The following is a 23,527-nucleotide window of genomic DNA, read 5'->3' on the forward strand; positions in this document are numbered from 1 at the left end:
TCGTGTGCAGCAAAGTGCCACTTTCACCACTAGTTACACAAATAACTATTGTTTCCAAGTACGTTTGGTAAAACTGTATTACAATTAGAAAATTTGGTATGTTTCTTCAGGGAGGAGCATGGTGCCCTGTTGGCCGTAGGGGGGCTGGGGGCCGTTGTCACTGTGGTGTCGGTGGGTATCTGGCTGTGGGGTAGGTGGAACGACGACCCACCGGCACCATCCCCCCCGAGATACTCGAGCCGGTTGTTGATGACCCCACCACCTACCACTCCACAACGGGAAGTCACATTAGCTGTAATAGATCTGGACTGAAATTCATCAATTTGGAAACAATTTGTTAATCAAAAAATCAATAAATTTTTGTGATTTTAAGGGAGTTTTTTTATAGCTTCTAAACAGTTTTTTTTTACAAACACATCATTTGCCATTGGCTTAAACCACTGGCTTTCACATTCGTCAGGTATACCCTCTTCATAATTTTGGAATACGTAGAATAGGGTAAGGCAGTGCTTTATATTATACTAGGCGTTTAAAAAAGTTAGGGACATAGTTCAAGTAGGGATGCTTTGGGTGAATATAATCAAAATGTTTATTTGGAAATATGTCATGATGCGTTTTGTTTAGCCTCTTTCTGTCCGTATACGTTTTTTTACCAAAACATTCATGAATCCTGATGGTTTGAACTACATTGTTGAGATTCTATAACATAATTTGACCGAATTTTTATTTTATCTTTGCGTCAAACTATGAGAATAAAACAATCTTAAACCACTTAAATATTGTGGTTATTTTAAATAGTTGATGCTGAATTTCACAAACTTCGGTCAAATTTAGTAAATTCTATGGATATAACAACGATATCTTAATAAGCTTAGTTAGGTAAAAAAAACCTCAAGAGGAGTTTTTAAACCTTTTTCCCTTGTATTTTATCAACGGTTATTTTAGGGTTTTTTAATAACCGTTTTATACTATTTTATGAAAATAATATATTAAAATATTGCATGTATTATAAATGAGCCATGACTAATTCCACCGGGCAAATGTCATGACTCATATTCAATGGTTCAAGTGTTTTTAGCGAATTTCCCATAAGGGAATAAGCTATTACCGTAGTACTCATGGTAAGACCTGGACCCGGGACCGATTTACTTTTTCGTTTTGAAGTCCCTAGAGGCCAAAAAAACCATCCGTTCAAATTCATATATATATATATATATATTTATATATGTGTCCGTTAGCGCGATAACTCGAGCAAAAATCATCCAATTTTGATGAAATTTGGTACAAACGTGTAAAACTACGTTTATTCGAACGAGTTCGCGAACCAGCATGATCAGACTATGGGAACAGGGGTTTTTGGGGGGTTTTATGGGGTAAAAATTGGTTTTTCCCATTTTTGAACCTAAAACCTTAAAATTTAGCAATTTCTTTTCAAACCATTTTGTAGAGCTTAAAAAAACAAATTATTTAGTATATTGAAGCGTTATTATGCACCTAATGGTTACGGAGAAAATTCCAAAAATCGGTCTATTTAAAATTCCCATGTTATTCTTATGGAGAATAAGTAAACTGTTGTAGTTTGCTTGTTTATGCACATATTTTGATCAAATTTGGAAAATGTATTCATTTCATACTAAACTATTAACATTTTACAAAAAAACACCTTTTTACCCTCCCTGTTGCAGCAAACCTAAGTACTTGTTAAATTAATGTTATTTAAATAGGGAATAAATGTGACATTTTTAAGGAGACATTTTAGTGTAAATCCATTCAGGCAAATGGAAATTCGCTTAGTCTGCAGGTTTGCTGCTGCGGGGGTATTTTAGTATTTAGAGAATGCCGGACCGCTCAGGCCACACCTTTTTAGTTTTTACTGCCACTAAGCATAAATGCTCCCACCTAACTCAATAGAACTGGGAACTCTCAGCGGCTGCTGTCGTACACAAAACCAACTTAATGTTCTATTCATGTTCCTATTCCTTACAATGAATGAAGCAATATAACTGCAGTGTAGTTAAACTAATCAGGCCACTAGACGTTTGGATACCATGTCGTGTGTAGTAGACCTTAATTGGAGAAATGTAGAATATGTTATAGATGTTCAAAGACTTAAAAAGCTTTTAAATACCTGTTAGATTCAGTGGTGTAGTGGAGCAGGAATGTGTGGGAACGGGTTCCTACTCAGCGTTTTACAAAGAACCTATTGATAGGGGATTCATATTTTTTCTACAGTGATAGTGAGTGTTCTCTCACGGGAAAATTTACCTCAACACCACTGATTGGATTGTTTTGTATATGTACAAAGGTCATAAATCCATGACTCAGAATGAATTAAAATTATTTTATAGTTTGTTGAAATTATTTTGTTGAAAAACACAGATATCTAATTATTGATGTTTTTAGGACCTTGACGTTTTGATGAATGATTTTCTGAAAGACAGTGCAAACCCTAACAGTGATGTAAAGGTGAAGTCTGAGATGGACTCTGAAGAATCTGAAGAAAATGATCAAGACTCACCAATGGCTCAGGAAACTGAAGATCTGTCAGACAAGGATGTTTTTACACCTCAGGTTGGTTTCAATAATATTTTTAATATCTATTTTTTAAAGAAATCACCTCTAGCTTTGACTGAAGACATTTTGGCAACTAAAGTCAATTTTTGCAATAGAAACACAATAAATTTAATTTACAAGGTTGACAAAAAGTAAAGTCACCAACAAGCTCTGTTGCCGAAAAGCAGGATGGTTCAAATATGACAGTAGTGCTGTGATCTTTACTTTGTCCACTACCAAGGCCACACTAAATAAACAGGACGTAATGCTCCTATGGAATGACGTCATTGGAGGCGACAGCAATGACGTAATTTTTGCAGTTTGTGATCAGCTGCTTGTTTTAATATTTTCTTGGAAAACAAAAATATAACAAAAAAATAACATTACATCATTGCCTGAAGAGCATTACGGCCTATTAATTAATTTTGTGTTGCCTTGCCACTACTATGCTAGCCGGTTCTCATTTGTATGCAACAAGTAGACTCATTACAGTAGCCAAAAACGATATCAGGTTAACCCTGCTAGTATGAATCGGGTTCTGTGATTGACTTTTTTTAATAGGCTCACACCTGGTGAAACACATAATTTACAGTTCAGACATGCGTTTTTACTGTTTTTAGAAAAGTGTTTGGACAAAAAAAGTTGTGTAAATGTGAGTTTGCTCATCATACACCTTTGCACTGCGAGGCCAACAACAGGCATTATTTAGTTTCCATCAAGACAGTGATTTAGTTGAGAAAAATGTGTTTGCTAATCTGCGTGTTCATGACAAAAGGTTTACTCTTGTAGATATGTTTTCTATCAGATCGAAGATTTCCTGCTCAGTCACACTGACATCTGCATACAAAATATCCGTAAAAATCAGATGATGAACTGCAGGTGGCCAACACCATGGGAACATTTTTAAACGTCCAAACAACGCCCACCTCCGAACTTCCTCTACCTCTTACACATATTGTCTAAATCCAAACACTTTTCTTCAATCATCAATTACTTCTTCTCCAATACTGAATTAATATTGAAACATTTCCAGGAGATTGTTGAATCTGAAAGTAACAGTAGCAAGAGTCATTCCTCAAATAGAAGGAATCCCAGAAGGAATGCCACAAGAAGCAAGACACCACCAGTAGTAGCAGCCACATCAAAGGTAAGCCAAACCCATCTGTAATGACAGTGACAGATATTGTAATGGTGAGTCATTGAATGCCGAGTTGTCATTAGTCTTTCCAAGGCTAATATTGGTGGTAATCTATACCTCAGGAGTAATTCGAGCTTTTTGAATTATCCTACAGCTGTTCATCCCATAATCATGAAACGTTCTGTTTTTGTTCATTGTGTGTCTTACTTGGTCTAAAATTGGAATGGCACCCGATTGTACTGCGGGTTGTTGGCAATGTTGAGTAATCCTTTCTTGGTGAAGGGGCAGCTATTGGTGGTATCTCTGAACCATCATCAGACTTAAAAGAAGTACTTAAGGGTTTGCGGACCAGACTTTTTACAATAGGTTGGGTCAAATTGGCTAAAAAGTTAAGGCCTCGGGTCTTAAGCCAATATTAGATTGATTTGGGAAATATCACTTGCGAAAGCCGCTAAAATACAAGCATTCAGATTCTCAAGGATCACTTTTACTCCTTAGGGTCAGCTGGAGACTGGACATAAGCTGTAATGTTTTTTTGACTTGTTAACTTTTAATAATAATAATAATAAAAATAACTAAGGGAAGGTGTTCAGTAGAATATTTGTATAGATTGTAAGCAATCAAATTAAGGTAGAAAATAGATTTTTAGACATTAGCATAATCTGTGACTGGCTTACACAACTATGTTCTTTGATGGGGATACACAAAAATTGGCAACAGCTGGTCCATTAGTTATAGATGAGATATCTACCCAAGGCTCCACTAGAAAAACAGGCCATGCTGCAGTGCGAGCAGCGCAACACTACGTCACAGTGGTAAATAGATGTATCAAAATCTTACCGCTAAAATCTGACAAACAGCCAGCTTATTTACCTAAAACATATGGGATGTTCCAGTGAATCCATCAACCCACTCAGTGTGACATCATGAATCCTGCAGCATGGCCTGTTTTTCCAGTGGGGCCTAGGTCTACCTCACTATCTAATAGTCAATGTCAAAATGTAACAAAACTATAGAGACAACTGTTGTATTCGAGGAAACTATACTTTATTTACTTTGAATCTCACAAGACAAGTGACGAGGATAATAGGTTTGAATCGCGTAAAGCCTAAGAAATACAGGACAGTTTTCTATCGCAGAAAGGATTGAGTTTTGACCAGCAACTTGCTAGCCAAGCCACAGTTCATCCATTATTTTAAGTTCCATAACACTAAATTAAATGTAATATTTCCAGGTAATTGTTGAATCTGAAAGGAAGAAAAGCAAGAGGCGTGATAAAAGTATAAATGTCAGAAGAAATACCACAAGAACTACATCACCAGCTGTAGCAGCCACATCAAATGAAAACCAAACACCATCCATAGATTCAGACACCGAAGTGGTAAGAAATCATGTTCAGTAGTCATAGTGTCCAAATACAGTCTAGCCTAAATTAAGGTCTTAAACATCTATCCATAGTCTTAAACTATGGACACATTACTTCAGGTCTAGCCTGAAGTAATGTGTAAAACGATTTTGGGCTCGTGCCTAGCTTCCTAGAAAAAAAAGGTAATGGAGGACACCACATGATAGCTATTCTCCTTTATTGCCCACTAGGCAATAGAGGAAAACACATGTCATTGTACCCACTAGGCAATAAGGTAAACCTATTATAGTTACTGTACCCACTGGTTAATAAAGAATCACTCATGATACTACTGTACCCACTAGGTAATAGAAAACTGTACATGGATGCAGGTACATATGATAGCTACCTAGTACACAATAGCTAATGCACCCACTAGGCAATGGAGGAAGACACATGATAGCTAATGTACCCACTAGGCAATAAGGTAAACCTATTATAGTTACTGTACCCACTGGTTAATAAAGAATCACTCATGATACTACTGTACCCACTAGGTAATAGAAAACTGTACATGGATGCAGGTACATATGATAGCTACCTAGTACACAATAGCTAATGCACCCACTAGGCAATGGAGGAAGACACATGATAGCTAATGTACCCACTAGGCAATAGGTAAACCTATTATAGTTACTGTACCCACTGGTTAATAAAGAATCACTCATGATACTACTGTACCCACTAGGTAATAGAAAACTGTACATGGATGCAGGTACATATGATAGCTACCTAGTACACAATAGCTAATGCACCCACTAGGCAATGGAGGAAGACACATGATAGCTAATGTACCCACTAGGCAATAAGGTAAACCTATTATAGTTACTGTACCCACTGGTTAATAAAGAATCACTCATGATACTACTGTACCCACTAGGTAATAGAAAACTGTACATGGATGCAGGTACATATGATAGCTACCTAGTACACAATAGCTAACGCACCCACTAGGCAATGGAGGAAGACACATGATAGCTAATGTACCCACTAGGCAATAAGGTAAACCTATTATAGTTACTGTACCCACTGGTTAATAAAGAATCACTCATGATACTACTGTACCCACTAGGTAATAGAAAACTGTACATGGATGCAGGTACATATGATAGCTACCTAGTACACAATAGCTAACGCACCCACTAGGCAATGGAGGAAGACACATGATAGCTAATGTACCCACTAGGCAATAGGTAAACCTATGATAGCTACTGTACCGTCTAGGCTATGTAGGTAAACCTACAATAGCTACTGTAAAACGTATGATAGCTACTGTACCCACTAGACAATGGATGAAAACCTACAATTGCTTATGTACCCTCTAGGCAATGGAGCTAATCACGATAACTCCTGTACCCACTAGGCAATGTAGAAAAACCTATCATAGCTACTGTGCCCACTAGGCAATGAAGGCAAACCTATCATAGCTACTTTACCCACTAGGCAATGGAGGTGAACCTATGATAGCTGTACCCACTTGGTAATGGAGGTAAACCTATGATAGCTACTGTACCCACTAGGTAATAGGTAAACATATGATAGCTACTGTACCCACTAGGCAATGGATGAAAACCTATTAAAGCTACTGTGCCCACTGGGCAATGGAGGCAAACCTATCATAGCTACTTTACCCACTAGGCAATGGAGGTGAACCTATGATAGCTGTACCCACTTGGTAATGGAGGTAAACCTATGATAGCTACTGTACCCACTAGACAATAGATGAAAACCTACGATAGTTTATGTACCCTCTAGGCAATGGAGGCAAACCTATCATTGCTACTTTACCCACTAGGCAATGGAGGTGAACCTATGATAGCTACTGTACCCACTAGGCAATGGAAGTAAACCTATGATAGCTACTGTACCCACTAGGCAATGGATGAAAACCTATGATAGCTACTGTACCCACTAGGCAATGGAGGAAAACACATGATAGCTACTGTACCCACTAGGTAAAGGGCACATGATAGCTACTGTACCCATTTGGTAATGGAGGAAAGCACGTGATAGCTACTGTACCCTCTAGTCGATGCAGGTAAACCTACAACAGCTACTTTACCTACTAGGTAATGGAGTAAACCTATGATAGCTACTGTACCCACTAGGCAATGGAATTAAACCTATGATAGCTACTGCACTCACTAGACAATGGATGAAAACCTACGATAGCTACTGTACCCACTAGGTAATAAAGTAAAACACATAGCTACTGTACCTACTAGGTAATAAAGTTAAACACATAGCTACTGTACCCACTAGGCAATGGAGATAATTACATTTTAGCGACCTTACTCACAGGACAATGTGGAGTCAAATACATAATACTAGGGCTGGTTTTTTTAAGTATGAGCCGTTTTTGCGTATAAAGCTCCGTAGGTGTATAGGCTAAAACGTGGGTCATCGCCGCTTACTGTCATCATTTGTGAACAGAATGACACCTTTTGCAGCTCTGTAGCTAACAAGTACTCTTTGCTTCAAAGACATTCGACTTAAGAACCCATGTCAAACAACACTAGGCTGTCCATGGAATCGGAATCACAAGTGTGTTGTCTGTGGATTTTAGAGAAGGGAGAGTCTCATGAAGAGAAGATAATGAAGAGTTTAAGTGTGTTGTCTGTAAGAAGTTTTTTTGCAAAGAAAACCCAACTGAACATTTATCTGTCAAATAAGTAATCAAATTATCGAGAGTAGGTATACAGTAGAATGTTTTTTTATAGATCGCAATCATTGACATGTGACACAACTACACTTTCCATCCTCATGTTAATGTTGTTGCCAGGTTTTAAATCAAAATCCTCGTAGTTGATGTGAGCCACCAACGATTGTGCTGATATAAATTACTAATTTCTGTCAGATTTATACATTTTTTACCAAAGTTAAACTGATGTAACGACTTATTGTGAGCTATAGCAACTGTTATGTTATGACCCATCAACTACATCAGCAATAAGGTAGAAAATATATTTTTAGACACTATCACATTCTGTGACCGGCTTACAGAACTATGTTCTTTGTTGGGGATATACAAATATTGCTAGCTGGTCCATATAGATGGGATGTCTACTTCAGTATCCAATAGTCAATGTCGTAATGTAACAACTATAGATACGACTGTTTATTCGAGTAAACTATAGTTTATTTACTTTAAATCTCACAAGACAAGAGTTAACTAAAGAATAACAGGTTTGAGTTGTGTAAAGCCTAAAAAATACAGGACAGTTTACCAATGCACAAAGGATTGAGTTTTGATAAGCAACTTGTTAGCTAAGCCACAATTTATCCATTATTGTTCCAAAACACTAAATGAAATGTAATATTTCCAGGCAATTGTTGAATCTGAAAGGGACAGTAGCAAGAGGCATGATAAAAGTATAAATGTCAGAAGAAATACCACAAGAACTACATCACCAGCTGTAGCAGCCACATCAAATGAAAACCAAACACCATCCATAGATTCAGACACCGAAGAGGTAAGACATCATGTTCAGTAGTCATAGTGTCTTTAACCCTTACATTGCTAGAACTTGTTTGTAATTTTCTGAAAAAGCTAGAGTTATTTCTTATTTTTTCCTAAAAATTCTAGGCTTGCCACGGTGGCAAAGTCTAGTGTGCGAGGAAAGAAATCGGTAAAAATAGAATTTTTGATCCCAAAAGTGCTAAGGAATGATATATTTGGCCTCGATCGTATGAGAAATCGAAAGAAATCATCGCTGTTTCAAAACAACAACCAAATCAACCGATATGCCCATTAATACTCACACAATCGAAATTCGTGCCAGCACAATATATCGTCGCATAGCAGTTTAGCACTATTCTGATGAAACGCTAATAACAATATATCGCTCTATAGCAATGAAAGGGTTAACTGTAAGCTTGTAGTAGATTGTCATTTATTCCAAGTGTCTTAAAATTGAGAAAAGTCGCAAAGAAATGGGAACCTGCTGATGTTTTTTTTTTTGTTGTTGGAAATATAAATGTTGTGTAAAAATGCATGGTAAAATAGCCTCTAAACGAGTGAATTTAAGCTATAATTGTTTAAATATATTTCTCCATTAAGTAATAGGGTGTTATAAGTACCTACACTACTTGTCGTGCGGTCACAAGTCTGCCAATTGTAGCGAACAAAGAAGTAAACAAATAATCTTATTTCTAAATAATTAAAATAAATCTGTTAATGATCATACAATACTTCATCATATGATCTAATTCTTTAAACCTGGTTACAAGCGATCTTGTGTCTCTCCACCCTCTTTTTCTTTACTGTCCATGTGCTGATTATTACACTTGAAACCCTTCCTATCAGAAATTGCTCAGTCAGCAAGCTTAAGAGGTTGGCGGCCTCTTTTAACCTTGCATATGCCCGTCCACATAAACTTACTGCCCGTGTCTGGAACTTATTCAGCAAAGCAAGGGGTGAGCCGGTACAGGACAAAGGTGAACTGTACTGATAAAATGTTTACGCCAATGACCAGGATCTGAACCCTTGACATCGCTGCCTTGGGCCCGAAGTCCGTGCTGCTACCGACAGAGCCACTGACTCACCAAACGTATCTTACTCTCAGCAACGCCAAAAAAATCAAGCCGAGAGAGAGTTTCTATGATATAATAAGGAATGACCTTATTAAATGATTTCATTCTAGAAGTGTGCACGTTTTTCGTACTGGGATCTTATACAATAGGCCTAGTCAGATGAAACCTTATTATATTCAAAACAGCAATTTGTTTGCATTTCAAGTTAAGTTTTTCCAGATATGCCGGAAAATCATAAGATTTTGTATAAATATACCTAACCATGAAAAACACAATGTCATACACGTTTAAGGCAAACCAAATGTTTCACAAATAAATGTTGACATTTATTATTTTTATTATTTTATATACGACGAGAAAAATAAAACAGCAGCTTTATAGATCTTTGAGACATAGACCTGAGGGAAAACTAAAAGCTACTTTCCCCTGGTTAAAAAAGTAGTTAAATACTGCCTCACTAATGCACACTTAACACTTGACATTTTCATCAACAACAACGGACGCTCTTGCCCGTGAAACGCTGAGAAATAAGGTCCACTAAAGCAGCTGTTCTCAAAATTCATCTACTCAAGAACACCCGTAAATAATTATGTATGTAATGCATCACCTGACTAATAATACATGCCTATCACCTGACTCCCCCCCCCTTGATAACGCCTAATTTTTTTATTTAAAATTTATTATTTTAAAAGATGGCATATTTACAATAAGGCAAGGAGTAAGGTATAGGTTTGTTAAAAAAATAAATAATTTGTTGATTTTGAAAACTTTATTTTTACATAGCTTACAGTAATACTGTATATTGAAATAAGTATGGCCCACCTACTGGGATTACATGACTTCAATAACTTTCTTACTTTAGTGTGAACAATGGTATTGTTTTTTGGTTATAAGAATCTCTAAAATGTTGGGATTTATTAAGTTTTAACCTTAAATCAGTTTAAATATTTTAAATTCTATTTCTCTTTGCTGGCTTCAAGTTGCAAAGTTCAGAAAATGTTCTTTAAGACAAATAGGTTGTACAAAAAGGAACTATGTGTTCCAGAGCTTTTTTGGCAAGTTCTGGTACTTCAACTTAAGCAAGTAGCCAAAACCTTGTCAAGTTATTTTCCTCTTAAACAATCTCCCAGGCTCTGCTGCACGAGAGTTTAACCAATTGGTCCGCGGCTCAGAATCAGAAAGACCAACAAGGACACAAATGCTTCTCTTCTTGAAAGGATATTTAGATCCACTTATTGCTAGGGTTAGGTTCAGGGAAATAGCTCCTAAGAGTTTTAGCTGGACCTGTTAAATTTTCAAGAATCAATTCTTTTGTTTTTGCAGGCATCTCTACTTCGGTTGTTTCTAAGAACTCTTGCAAAGTTGTAAAATAGCTGTAAGAGTTCTTTAGAGCACGATTAGACCAAAGCTGTAGTTTTTAGCGAATTTCCCTATAGGGAAGTAGCTATTACCGTAGGTGGCATGGTAAGACCTAGGTGCGGGACCGATTTACTTTTTCATTTTGATGTCCCCAGAGGCCAAAAACACCATTCGTTCAAATTTTTATATATGTATATATATATATATATAGATATATATATATATATATATATAGATTTATATATATATATATGTGTCCGTGAACACGATAACTTGAGTAATTTTTATCCGATTTTGATGAAATTTGGTTTGAAGGTGTAAGGCAGGATAAACTTGAATGAGTTCGCGAACCAGCATGATCGGACCATGGGAACGGGGTTTTACGGGGGGTTTTATGGGGTAAAAATGGGTTTTTCTAATTTTTGACCCTACAAACGAAAAATTTCCCAATTTCTCTTCAGACCTTCTTAAAGAGCTTAAAAAAACAAATAATTTAGTATATCAAAGTGTTTTTGTACTATTATTAGTTACGGAGAAAATTCAAATAATTGTTATTTTAAAATTCCCATGTTATTCTTATGGGGAATATTGTAAAATGTTGTAGTCTGCTTGTTTATGGATATATTTTGATCAAACTTGGTAAATTTATTTATTTTATACTAAGTTATTAATATTTCTCTAAAAAACACACTTTTTTACCCTCCCTGTAGCAGCAAGCCTATGTACTCATTAAAATTAATGTTTATTAAATACATTTAATTGAAAATCAATTCAGGCAACTGGAAATTCGCTTAGTCGGCAGGTTTGCTGTGGCGGGGGTATTCTATCATAGATTCCACTTTTTCCTGCTCACTAAATATATCAGTGTCTGGCCCTTGAAGATTTGTATTTAAGACGTTGAAATGACGAAAGATATCTGCCAGATATGCAACGTTGCTCTACAACTTGACGTTCAGAGGAAAGCTTTCATGTTTTTCTCCCTAGAAAATAATTCTTATCTCATCACACAGCTTCAAAAAAAGTTGAAGGAAATTGCCTCGAAAAAGCCAGCGTATCTTGGTGTGAAGTAAGAGCTGAACTTGTTCACTTCCAATTTCTTCACAAAGCTGACTAAAAATGTGAGAGTTCTAAGGTCTTTATATAAAGGCTTTAATATAATTTACAATTTTCACTTTTTACATAATTTATTTTTTCTTAACAAAAAATAATTAATGAAAAAGTTAACGGTAATAACATTTTAACGAAGCAGTGAACAACTGTGATAAAATTATAGAATAAAAAAAAACCAAAATTATATTATTTAACCGAGATCTAGATATAAATTCTTTAAAATTAGATTTAAAACTCTACGGTAACATATATTTTTCAGATATACAGGCAAACTATTTAACAATACCCCCGCCGCAGCAAACCTGCCGACTAAGCGAATTTCCATTTGTCTGAATTGATTTTCAGTTAAATAAATTTTAATAATATTAGGTTTAACGAGTACCTAGGTTTGCTGCTACAAGGAAACTAATAAAGTGTGTTTTTGAGTAAAATATTGATAGCTTAGTACAAAATAAATAAATTTGCCAAGTTTGATCAAAATATATCCATAAACAAGCAAACTACAACATTTGACAATATTCTCCTTAAGAATAACATGGGAATTTTAAATTTCCATTTTTTTTTAATTTTCTCCGTTACTAATAATTGAACAAAAATACTTTTATATACTAAATTATTTGTTTTTTTAAGCTCTTTAAAAAGGTCTAAAGAGAAATCGGGAAATATTGTGTTTTGAGGGTCAAAAGTGAGAAAAACCAATTTTTACCTCATAAAACCCCCCGTAAAGCCCCGTTCCCATGGTCCGATCGTGCTGGTTCGCGAACTCATTCAAGTTTATCCCGCTTTACACCTTTAAACCAAATTTCATCAAAATCGGACATAAATAACTCAAGTTATCGCGTTCACGGACGTATATATATATATATATATATATAAGTCTATATATATATATATACATATATAAAAATTTGAACGAATGGTGTTTTTGGCCTCTGGGGACATCAAAATGAAAAAGTAAATCGGTCCCGGGTCTAGTATCTACAGTACAGTAGAAGTTTACTAAATACAGTATAATAGGGAAGATCATTCTTATGAATGTTATTAAGCATTGACTTAGGAAAATCCAAGAATGTTTTGTAGTTTTCAACAGTGCACCGGCTGAATGGGCACATGCAAGGCCGCACTAGATATACAGGCCGTGCTGCTACTTGTGTGACGTCACAACTGTAGGCGGTCTCGCGGCCGCTACACACATAGGCGCTTATACGTTTTTACGACTGCAGTTAGTTCCCACTGTGATTTGAACAATTAAATGAAGTCGTATTATAATATAATTTTGCAGTAATGTTTTATGTTAGTGTAGCGTAGTGACTAGCTAGTTTTTTTTTTAAATTCGTATAATAATGTTTGTGTATTTCTATAATAACAAAACATATTTTACTAGTTAGGCTACTATTTGATGCAAAAGTATGTAATATCATTGTTTTCATTACTGTATATGCATATTATTTAGTACACTGCTATAATAAAGTTGAATATGGATAATGGTGAATAAAAAAACAATTTCAGTCTTAACTTGTTTTTAATCTGTACAAAACAATCTTTAATCAACACTTATTACAAAGCTTATCTAGCTTACGTTTTTTGGTACACTTCTTTCCTTCCTCGATTATTCGTTGTTTTTTCATTTTACTATAATTATTCAGTAAAATATTACAGAATGTTAATAAACATTTTTTAAACAATGGGGTTATATCTATACCACAAGAAAGACATACCTCAACATTTGTGCTGTCGAGAACATGGTACATTACCGACATTAGTACCTTTCTCTGACATTTGCTCTTCAAAAATGTACTTTCATATCTTTCACCAATCATAATTTTAAAACCCTTCAAACCAGTAATCAATGTATTTATGATGAGGTCAGAGGGATATTGTAAATTGCCCCTATCTATCACGGTAAAATAATAAGACATTGTAGGCCTATGTGAGTTGAGGATTGTTTGCTTATCGATTAAAACAAATTTAGGTTTACAACAGTTACATTGAACATTTTTTAACAATTTATGGCAAATGTACCCTCCTATGTAGGTAATACCAACAACATCATTTTCGGAAATATCAGCACTTTCTAACTCACGAGAAATGTCTTCAAATTCTGAAACATAAAAAAAAGGTTTGTTTCCCCTTGTGGTCCCTCAGTTTCTTCTACACTAAAATCCCTTATCTCTACTTCCCGATTTTTAGCAGAAAATACCTTTATAATGCTAAGAGTTTTAAGCTTCTTTTCTGATTCGAGTACTTGTGTAACAGATATATTGTAACTAGCACCACTCATTTGACGATACTGTCCAAACCTAGCCTCTAAATCGTCTGTTTGGAACTTTCCTAGCAACACATACTTAAAGTGTAAAGAATTAAATAAACATTCTACAATTTCTAAAACTGTACTGACGGCATGTTTAAGTGCAAACTGTGTGTCAAGTGTGCGTTTTCCATTTCTTTTTTTATTATTTGCTAACTCTCCTTGGACCACAATATTATTCCATTTCTCTAACCAGACTAGAAATGATCTTAGAAATAACATATTCTCATGATCTACAGTGTTTATTGGTTGGCAATCTCTATTTTAAATAAACCATGACTTTTGTAACAATGATGAATTTTTATTTTGGGTCTCCTCTTAAGGCCAATTGCACTAAATGAAAGATAATTGATCTTGGAAATAACGTTACATGGTAAATAAATAAGTATAAACAAAGAAAATTAAAAACAATAACATATAGTTCGTTTTGAAACAGCTGGTGGTTTAAAAATACCCTTTATTTGAAAAAAAAAGAACTGGTCACATGTTGGAGGAATTTAAAAAGTAAACAGGCTAGTAAAGCTAGGGACGTAATTGTATATGTTTTTATCCATACCGTTATCAGTTCTAATGTACTTGATAATTACGCACCCTCATTGAATCAATGTACATCGTAATTTCCCATATTAATCTATTTAAACTATAAGATATTTATAGTTGAAATAAAAGTTATATTTTGCATACATCAGCACCCCCAAACTGAACACACCACAACTGAACACACGCCAAACAACCTTTTTTAGATTGGCTGTTCAATCTATGTCATCCATCAGTTTATCTTTGGGTAAAACCTGGCTGAGGTTGTGGTGGTAATTTAAACTCATGATTCGTGATTATTCTTTATCTCCTTTTCATTGACACCAATATTTCTGAGCCTAATCGAAACAAATTGTAAGCAGACTAACATTAATTGTAAACATTAATTGTAGCTACCAAGACGAATTAATACATGTAAATATTGTTATTTTCCAACTCTTTCCAAAAAAGTTGAGCAGTTAAATGATTTGCATAATCCTTTTCTTTTAAGACTCGTGTACAGAGCCTCGATTTGTATAAAGCTATTAGCGAATTTCCCTATAGGGAAGTAGCTATTACCGTAGGTCTCATGGTAAGACCTAAGCCCGGGACCGATTTACTTTTTCATTTTGATGTCCCCAGAGGCCAAAAACACCATTCGTTCAAATTTTTATATATCTATATATATATGTGTCCATCCACACGATAACTTGAGTAATTTTTGTCCGATTTTGATAAAATTTGGTAATAAAAGGCGGGATAAACTAAAATGAGTTCGCGAAGCAGCATGATCGGACTATGGGAACGGGGGTTTATGGGGGGTTTTATGGGGTAAAAATAGGTTTTTCCCATTTTTGACCCTAAAAACACAAAGTTTCACAATTTCTTTTTAAACCATTTTGTAGAGCTTAAAAAAACAAATAATTTAGTATATTGAAGCGTTATTATGCGCCTAATTGTTACGGAGAAAATTCAAAAAAATTGTAATTTTAAAATTCCTATGTTATTCTTATGGAGAATAAGTCAACTGTTGTTTGCTTGTTTATGAACATATTTTGATTGATTTTGGAAAATACTTTTATTTCTTACTAAACTAATTATCATTTAAAAAAAAAAAATCTTTTTTACCCTCCCTGTTGCAGCAAACCTAAGTACTCGTTAAACTAATTCTATTTAAATAGGAAATAAATGGGCTATTATTATGGAGGCATTTTAGTGTAAATCCAATCAGGTTAATGGAAATTCGCTTAGTCTGCAGGTTTGCTGCGGCGGGGGTATGGTTTTACTTATCTCTGTGGTCTATAATTATATCTACTAATCTTACTTATTTCCTATAGTCAATTACTAAATCAGAGTAAATAAAATAACCTAATAGTTCTATAGAATAGTTTTATATTTAATCAGCTGTTAGTTAAAACAAATTATATTGCACTAAAACAAATCAAAGATTGCTTTACAAAATAATTTGAACATCCTAGTATTTTACTATATATATTTAATTCATCTATCATCCTCTTACCGAAGAATTGAACTTATCAATGATCAGCATTACACATAGTATAAATAAGTCAACCCTTAGTATGTCTTTTAATTTTTATCCAAATGCTGAATTTGTGTAACAAACGCTGAATATTTACAACTACTGTTATGTTAAGCAAATCATATCATACCAAAAGCTAGTTTAGAATGTTAGCGTCGGCTGCTAGACTTTAAAAAAATTAAAACTTAATTTCTAAAAAACTGGGACCCTAAACTAAAATTATGGCTTCGACATTCCCTAGTTCTCAAAATTATCTTTCTTTCAACCCAAAAATCATGAAAATCCGTCAAGTGGTTGATTCAGAATCGTGAAATTAAAAAAACCCTGTCACGTTTTAATATTATAGATCCTGGCTGAAAACAAATCAACACAACATTTAACGCCTCTTTTACACGACGCGGTGCTCGCCGTGCGGCGCCCACCGGATCCGGCATAGGGCTATGGGAGTATATGAGTCCTTTCACACTATGTTCGGCGCGCGAGTTACCGCCGGATGCACCTTCAGCCGGACAACAGCGCCGCGCGGCGTCCACGCCCGACAATTCGGTGAAGGGGCATTGGTTCTTATGGGAGCTTTCACACGGTGCGGCGCGCGCCGCACGGCCCAACCCCTACGCTGTCTCAATTTAGGCAAACTACCTAACCAAGAGGGTGCAACAGTTGATTAAGAAATTATATATCAAAAATAATATATTTATTAATAATATATATTAAGTTATTACAAAACATATTTTTTTATGTTCATCCTATGGAAATCGGCCAACTTAAAGTATAAAAAAAATGTTTCCTTTAATAACTTACATGATGAACAATTGTTGTGTGGTTGTTTAGAGGAGAATATTTAGTGTTAATAATAATTTAGTAATTTATATGCAATGAAACATTTTTTTTAAACTTCTAGAATATAATATTTTCAGATATGACGAATACTTATATATAATACGTGAAGGCGATTTCTACGAAATACTACTCCTCCATTAATAATGGACAGATTTTTACAAACGATGTGTCAAAATTAAGTATTTGTTGTGTTACACGTCCCTTTCACCAATTCCTGTAGTAAAAGTCCTTGGGCTTTGCCCCTCAGGCCATCAAAATCCCAATGTATATCAAATTATGAAGACAAGATTTTGTTAGGTAAACAGACAAATAATTTGTATTAATTACAGCTGTTCATAGTACACACATGATACACACAAGAGTTTTTGTTTTCAGTTTTGATAGATGGAGTTGAGTGAGCGTTCGTTTTCAGAGTGAGTTCGTTTCCAGTTTCGATAACTGGAGTAGAGTGATTGGTTACATTATCTTTGAGTTGACTCTCACACGTCAACAGAAATTGTGACAATTATTCGTAAAAAAAAACTCCTTTAATATTTTGCAATTGCTCTAATTCGAGCAACAGGTGCTCTAGTTTATTATATTTAAAATTAGCCTATTCATTTTATTTGAACTTTTAAGTGGAGTATTCATTTAAAAGCCACAACTGAACAGAAAATTATAAATATTTAGGTGTGCCGTACGACGTGCGCCGCACGAAACCCTACTAGTGTGAAGACACACGCTTGTCCGGCGCAGCGCCGCTCGGCGGACGCCGTACAGCGCGCGCCACTTTGTGTGAAAGAGGCTTAGAATATTTTAAAATTGTACCAATGATATTCTGAACCCTTAAAGGTTCAGTCTGAATATCAGTTTTGGTGTGTTTCAGGTGCAAAGTGAAGGAGGAAAGTGCACAGCTCAGTTGAATGGTGTTCTGTGTGAATGTGTTAAGTGTAAAAAGGCCTTTGACTCTGAGGTTCTGTCAAATGGTTACAAAAAAAATACTGGTTCCCTACAAGAATTTTTGGAATGTGTACTCTGTGCCGAATCATTTTGCAAGTTTAATGTGTTGAAGTCTCATATTTTAAACGTACATTCAGGAGGTTTAAAAAAAAATGTTTGTCCAATATGTAAAAGAGGTCTTACAAAATCATATTCCCTTAAAATACACATTCAAAATGTGCATTATCAATTGAACAGAAATCTCAGTTATACATGTAAACTTTGTAATGAGACATATGCAGATAAAAGTGGTCTTAGAAAACATACTTCTCGGGTACATGTGCATACAAAAAAATACCAATGTGGAGAATGTAATAGTAATTTTGCTGATAAAAATAAATTAACCATGCATATTAAAAGATGCCATTTGCCTCTCGAACAATATAAATGTGCTAATTGTAGTAGAGTGTTTGCCTTCAAAGAGACTTTAGTGGAACATATTAAAAATCAGCACTCAGGTACAACTCGAGGTTTTAGTTGTGAAAAATGTGGGAAAATGTTCACAACAAATCAAAATTTAAATATTCATTCCTTGTCACATTCTGATAATAAACCGTATGTCTGTCATACTTGTGGCAAAGCATTTAAAAGAGAGTGTAATTTACAGCAGCACGAGCATACACACAGAGATAACAGACCTCATGTCTGTAATATATGTGGTCAAACGTTCAAACTAAGAACCCATGTCAAACAACACATGGCTGTCCATGGAATCACCAGGAATCACAAGTGTGTTGTCTGTGAGAAGACTTTTGCCAGGAAAACCCAATTGAACACCCATTTGTCAACTCATTGATTGGTGTTTGCACAAATGCTTTAGCCAGATCATCTTCAGAAGATCCAAAAGTTTACATTATTGAATAATACTGTTCGATGAAATGGCGACACTTCAGATCACAAGATCCAAAAGTACAGTCATTAACAGATATAAAATTTTACATTGTTAATGACCCTATGGAAGAGAGTGTCCTTTAGACTTTTGGTCTTGTGAACCAAGGGTCAGAAGATACAAAATATACCATTCTGTAGTTCTAAAGATCAGAAGATCCAAAAGTAGGAATTATTGTGTGTTTATTTTAGCCCCGGTAAAAGATTGTAGTAGTAAAATGCGTCTTGCCGCGATTGCGGGCGACGACGATGACGTTTTTGAGACCGCGGGAGACGACGATGACGTTTCCGTGACCGCGGGAGACGACGATGACGTTTCCGTGACCGCGGGAGATGACGATGACGTTTTCGTGACCGCGGGAGACGACGATGACTTTTCCGTGACCGCGGGAGACGACGATGACGTTTCCGTGACCGCGAAAGACGACGATGATGATTTCTACACGGCCGCGTGAAATGCTCATGATTTTGCCGCGATAGTGACCGACGACGATGACGTTTCCGTGACCGCGGGAGACGACGATGACGTTTCCGTGACCGCGGGAGACGACGATGACGTTTCCGTGACCGCGGGAGACGACGATGACTTTTCCGTGACCGCGGGAGACGACGATGACTTTTTTGTGACCGCAGACGACGGCGATGACGTTTCCATATCTGCGAGAGGCAATGATGATGTCTACACAGCCGCGTAAGATTTTCGTGATTTGCCGTGACCGCGAAAGACGACGATGATGATTTCTACACGGCCGCGTGATATGCTCATGATTTTGCCGTGATTGCGGCCGACGATGATGACGTTTCCGTGACCGCGGGAGACGACGATGACGTTTCCGTGACCGCGGGAGACGACGATGACGTATCAGTGACCACGGGAGACGACGATGACGTTTCCGTGACCGCGGGAGACGACGATGACGTTTCCGTGACCGCGGGAGACGACGATGACGTTTCCGTGACCGCGGGAGACGACGATGACGTTTCCGTGACCGCGGACGACGGCGATGACGTTTCCATATCTGCGAGAGGCAATGATGATGTCTACACGGCCGCGTAAGATTTTCGTGATTTGCCGTGACCGCGAAAGACGACGATGATGATTTCTACACGGCCGCGTGATATGCTCATGATTTTGCCGTGATTGCGGCCGACGACGATGACGTTTCCGTGACCGCAGGAAACGACGTTGACGTTTCCGTGACCGCGGGAGACGACGATGATGTAGACACGGCCACGGGAAATATTCATGATTTTGCCGAGATTGCGGACGACGACGAATATGACGTTTCCGTGACTGCGGGAGGCTATGATTATGTCTACACGGCTGCAGATGTTCATGATTTAGCCGCGATCGCGGACGACGACGTTGACGTTTCCGTGACCGCGGGAGACGACGATGATGTAGACACGGCCACGGGAAATATTCATGATTTTGCCGAGATTGCGGACGACGACGAATATGACGTTTCCGTGACTGCGGGAGGCTATGATTATGTCTACACGGCCGCAGATGTTCATGATTTAGCCGTGATCGTGGATGACGATGATTACGTTTCCGTGATCGCGAGAGACGGCGATAATGTATACATACCGCAGGAGATGTCCAGGATTTTTCCATGATAACGTTAAGACTGTGATGACGTTTACGTCACTGTGGGAAGCGACCACACGACCGCAGGAAATATTCAGGATTTTGCCGCCATTGATAATGTGTTCATAAAAAATTAAGATAATATTCAGGATTTTGCTGCTATTGAGAGAGAAGATGTTTCCAAGGCCTTAAGTAATGATGATAATGAAAATGATTAGTATAATAAGGATTATTACTTTTTCAACACTAGCTCACTATGGACTTTGAAACAAATTTGATGTAAGTTTATATTGTATACTTAAGCTGCAAGTCTTAAATTGATTATAGTTTAAGTGGAACCAAAGAAATACGCGGGAACCTGGAAAAACTTTGAAAAACCAGGAAAAACCTGGAAAAAACCTGGAATTTCACTTTAATAAAATAGTATACACCCTGAAAGATTAATTCCTTTGATTTAGGCCATCTCTTATGATTCTACTACATATCATACGCTTAACTAAGATACGCACCTAGAAGGCGTCCCCATCTTAATGATTGATAATTGATACTAATTTACTTAAAAATACACAAGTTTGTAAATTGCACAGTAAAAAAGTTTAGTGCAGAATGATCATCCAAATCATTTCAACCAGGACGTGATTGAGCCATGCGAACGAGCTTATTTGTGAAGTTAAACGGGGCAAAGCCCGCTGTAACAGCTAGTATACATATAAAACACTTTGATTGAATGGTGTTTTTGGCCTCTGGGGACATCAAAATGAAAAAGTAAATCGGTGCCGGGCTTAGGTCTTACTGTGCCACCTACGGTAATAGCTACTTCCCTATAGGGAAATTGGCTAAAAAGCCAAAATTAGAAAAACATGGGGGTTTTTTTTATTGCTTTTACAATCAAAATAAACTATACCGAGCTATGGCTCGGTACTCCAGTACTCAATTAGAATATAACCATTATTTTGTATGTCAATCATTATGATATATCAATACGCGGCCGGGTTTTTTCTCATATTCTGCAATTAACTTATAACTTAATTTCTCTTTATTTGTTATATGTTCAATGATGCTGTGCACTCATTTTGTGCACAGGTATCAAGACTGTTATATGTAATATTGAATAAATGGCTCTAATTAAACTGCACAACTAACACACGGGCCCTCTTGTTGTAATAATTATTATCCTGGCTGAAAACAAATCAACACAACATTTAGAAATATTTACTAAAAGTGTACCAATGATATTCTGAACCCTTAGAGGTTCAGTCTGAATATCAGTTTTGGCGTGTTTCAGGTGCAGAGTGAAGGAGGAAAGTGCACAGCTCAGTTGAATGGTGTTCTGTGTGAATGTGTTAAGTGTAAAAAGGCCTTTGACTCTGAGGTTCTGTCAAATGGTTACAAAAAAAATACTGGTTCCCTACAAGAATTTTTGGAATGTGTACTCTGTGCCGAATCATTTTGCAAGTTTAAGAGGCATCATCACCTTTGCTCTGTTTGCGATTTGGGGGGGGATGACTTGGTGGTAGATGAGGGTGAGCGGGGAGGGGTGCGGGGTCAGTATTCATGCCGTTCTAAAAACATCGTTATTTTAGCCGTCACCGCACGCGCACTGCCACGAGTCCGCGCAGTACCATCGCCCTGCCCTACCTAGCGTCGGTCTTAGAATACTCTACTGTACATGTTCAAGATATATATTTGGCGGCTTCCTTAAACGGCTTAAACATGAAGAGAGTTTATATATTATAAATGGTAGTGATAAATTATTTTTAAATGCATTACTAATTTCATTGATATCATTCCATTTAATAAAAGTTTATATTCTCTGTTCTTTTATTCTTATAAAATAAAATAAAATAGTAAACAAATTTATTCCAATGGAACAAAATACAGTACAGTACCACACCAGGATATTTTAAGGAGTTAACAATATAGCCACCATTTCGTTACTGAAGATATTTCTGTTAATGTTTTGCAGAGTTACAACACACACACAATGATGGTAACAAACAATAATTCAATGTTTTATATGCTATATGTATGTAATACAAAAACTCTCTTTGTCATGACAATAATTATAGTAATACCTTTATCTAGGTAGGAAATTACAATACAGCAAATAATAATAATATACAAATTCAAAATGGCAAGTAAATTAATTTATGTACAGGTATTGAAATATATTCTAAGAAAAAATCAGTACAAAAGTATTTCACAATAATATGTATCCTAACGCATTTTACGGTAAGCTTGTATGAATACCATGATGTATATATACAGATTAACGATTACCTAATTATAGTTACAAAATTAAACATACAACCAATAGTCAATACATTAATGTAAAAATCAAATCGTAATGAATAAACTTTACAATATCCGTCCAAATCAGAGTAATGAAGGTTTCAAAACTAAATCAATCACTAAATTATTTTCAAAATTCAATGTTAAAAATAATTTTTGGCATGTTTATTCAGGACGTCCCTAAGTTGTTGATTGTAATTTATTTTTCCGGTCCCGTTTTTGCTTCTGTTCTTTGATGGCAGCTTGTATATATACTGGGTTTCTTATTTCCATGGACCTGGGGTGACGGGGATCTACTAACTCTGGTAATATACAATCCACATAAAACCTTTTCAATTTCTCTTCCATCTGGTTTTGCCAAAAATCGTCATCCTTCATGATTTCTTCAATTTGGATTCCATGAGGTGTCCACAGGGCGAAGTAACATTTTTGTCGTTTTGATATGTGAAGTTGTCCCTGGATCTGATAAAAGAACT

General features: G+C 36.2%; 1 protein-coding gene across 1 annotated transcript in view; it reads left to right on the top strand.

The window, feature by feature from the left end:
• Positions 1-23,235, top strand: part of LOC128993074 (uncharacterized) — a 38,010-nt gene extending 14,775 nt beyond the window's left edge. The window contains exons 4-9 of the mRNA XM_054416831.1: positions 2,404-2,571; positions 3,587-3,700; positions 4,926-5,072; positions 8,423-8,569; positions 22,045-22,282; positions 23,225-23,235. Coding sequence (XP_054272806.1) covers positions 2,404-2,571; positions 3,587-3,700; positions 4,926-5,072; positions 8,423-8,569; positions 22,045-22,282; positions 23,225-23,235 — 825 coding nt within the window. The remainder of the gene's footprint in view (positions 1-2,403; positions 2,572-3,586; positions 3,701-4,925; positions 5,073-8,422; positions 8,570-22,044; positions 22,283-23,224) is intronic.
• Positions 23,236-23,527: the final 292 nt, after the last annotated feature.

The sequence above is a fragment of the Macrosteles quadrilineatus genome, unplaced genomic scaffold, assembly GCF_028750875.1.
Source record: "Macrosteles quadrilineatus isolate MER2022 unplaced genomic scaffold, UCM_ALF_1.0 Scaffold_4__1_contigs__length_99947679, whole genome shotgun sequence".
Taxonomy (NCBI): domain Eukaryota; kingdom Metazoa; phylum Arthropoda; class Insecta; order Hemiptera; family Cicadellidae; genus Macrosteles; species Macrosteles quadrilineatus.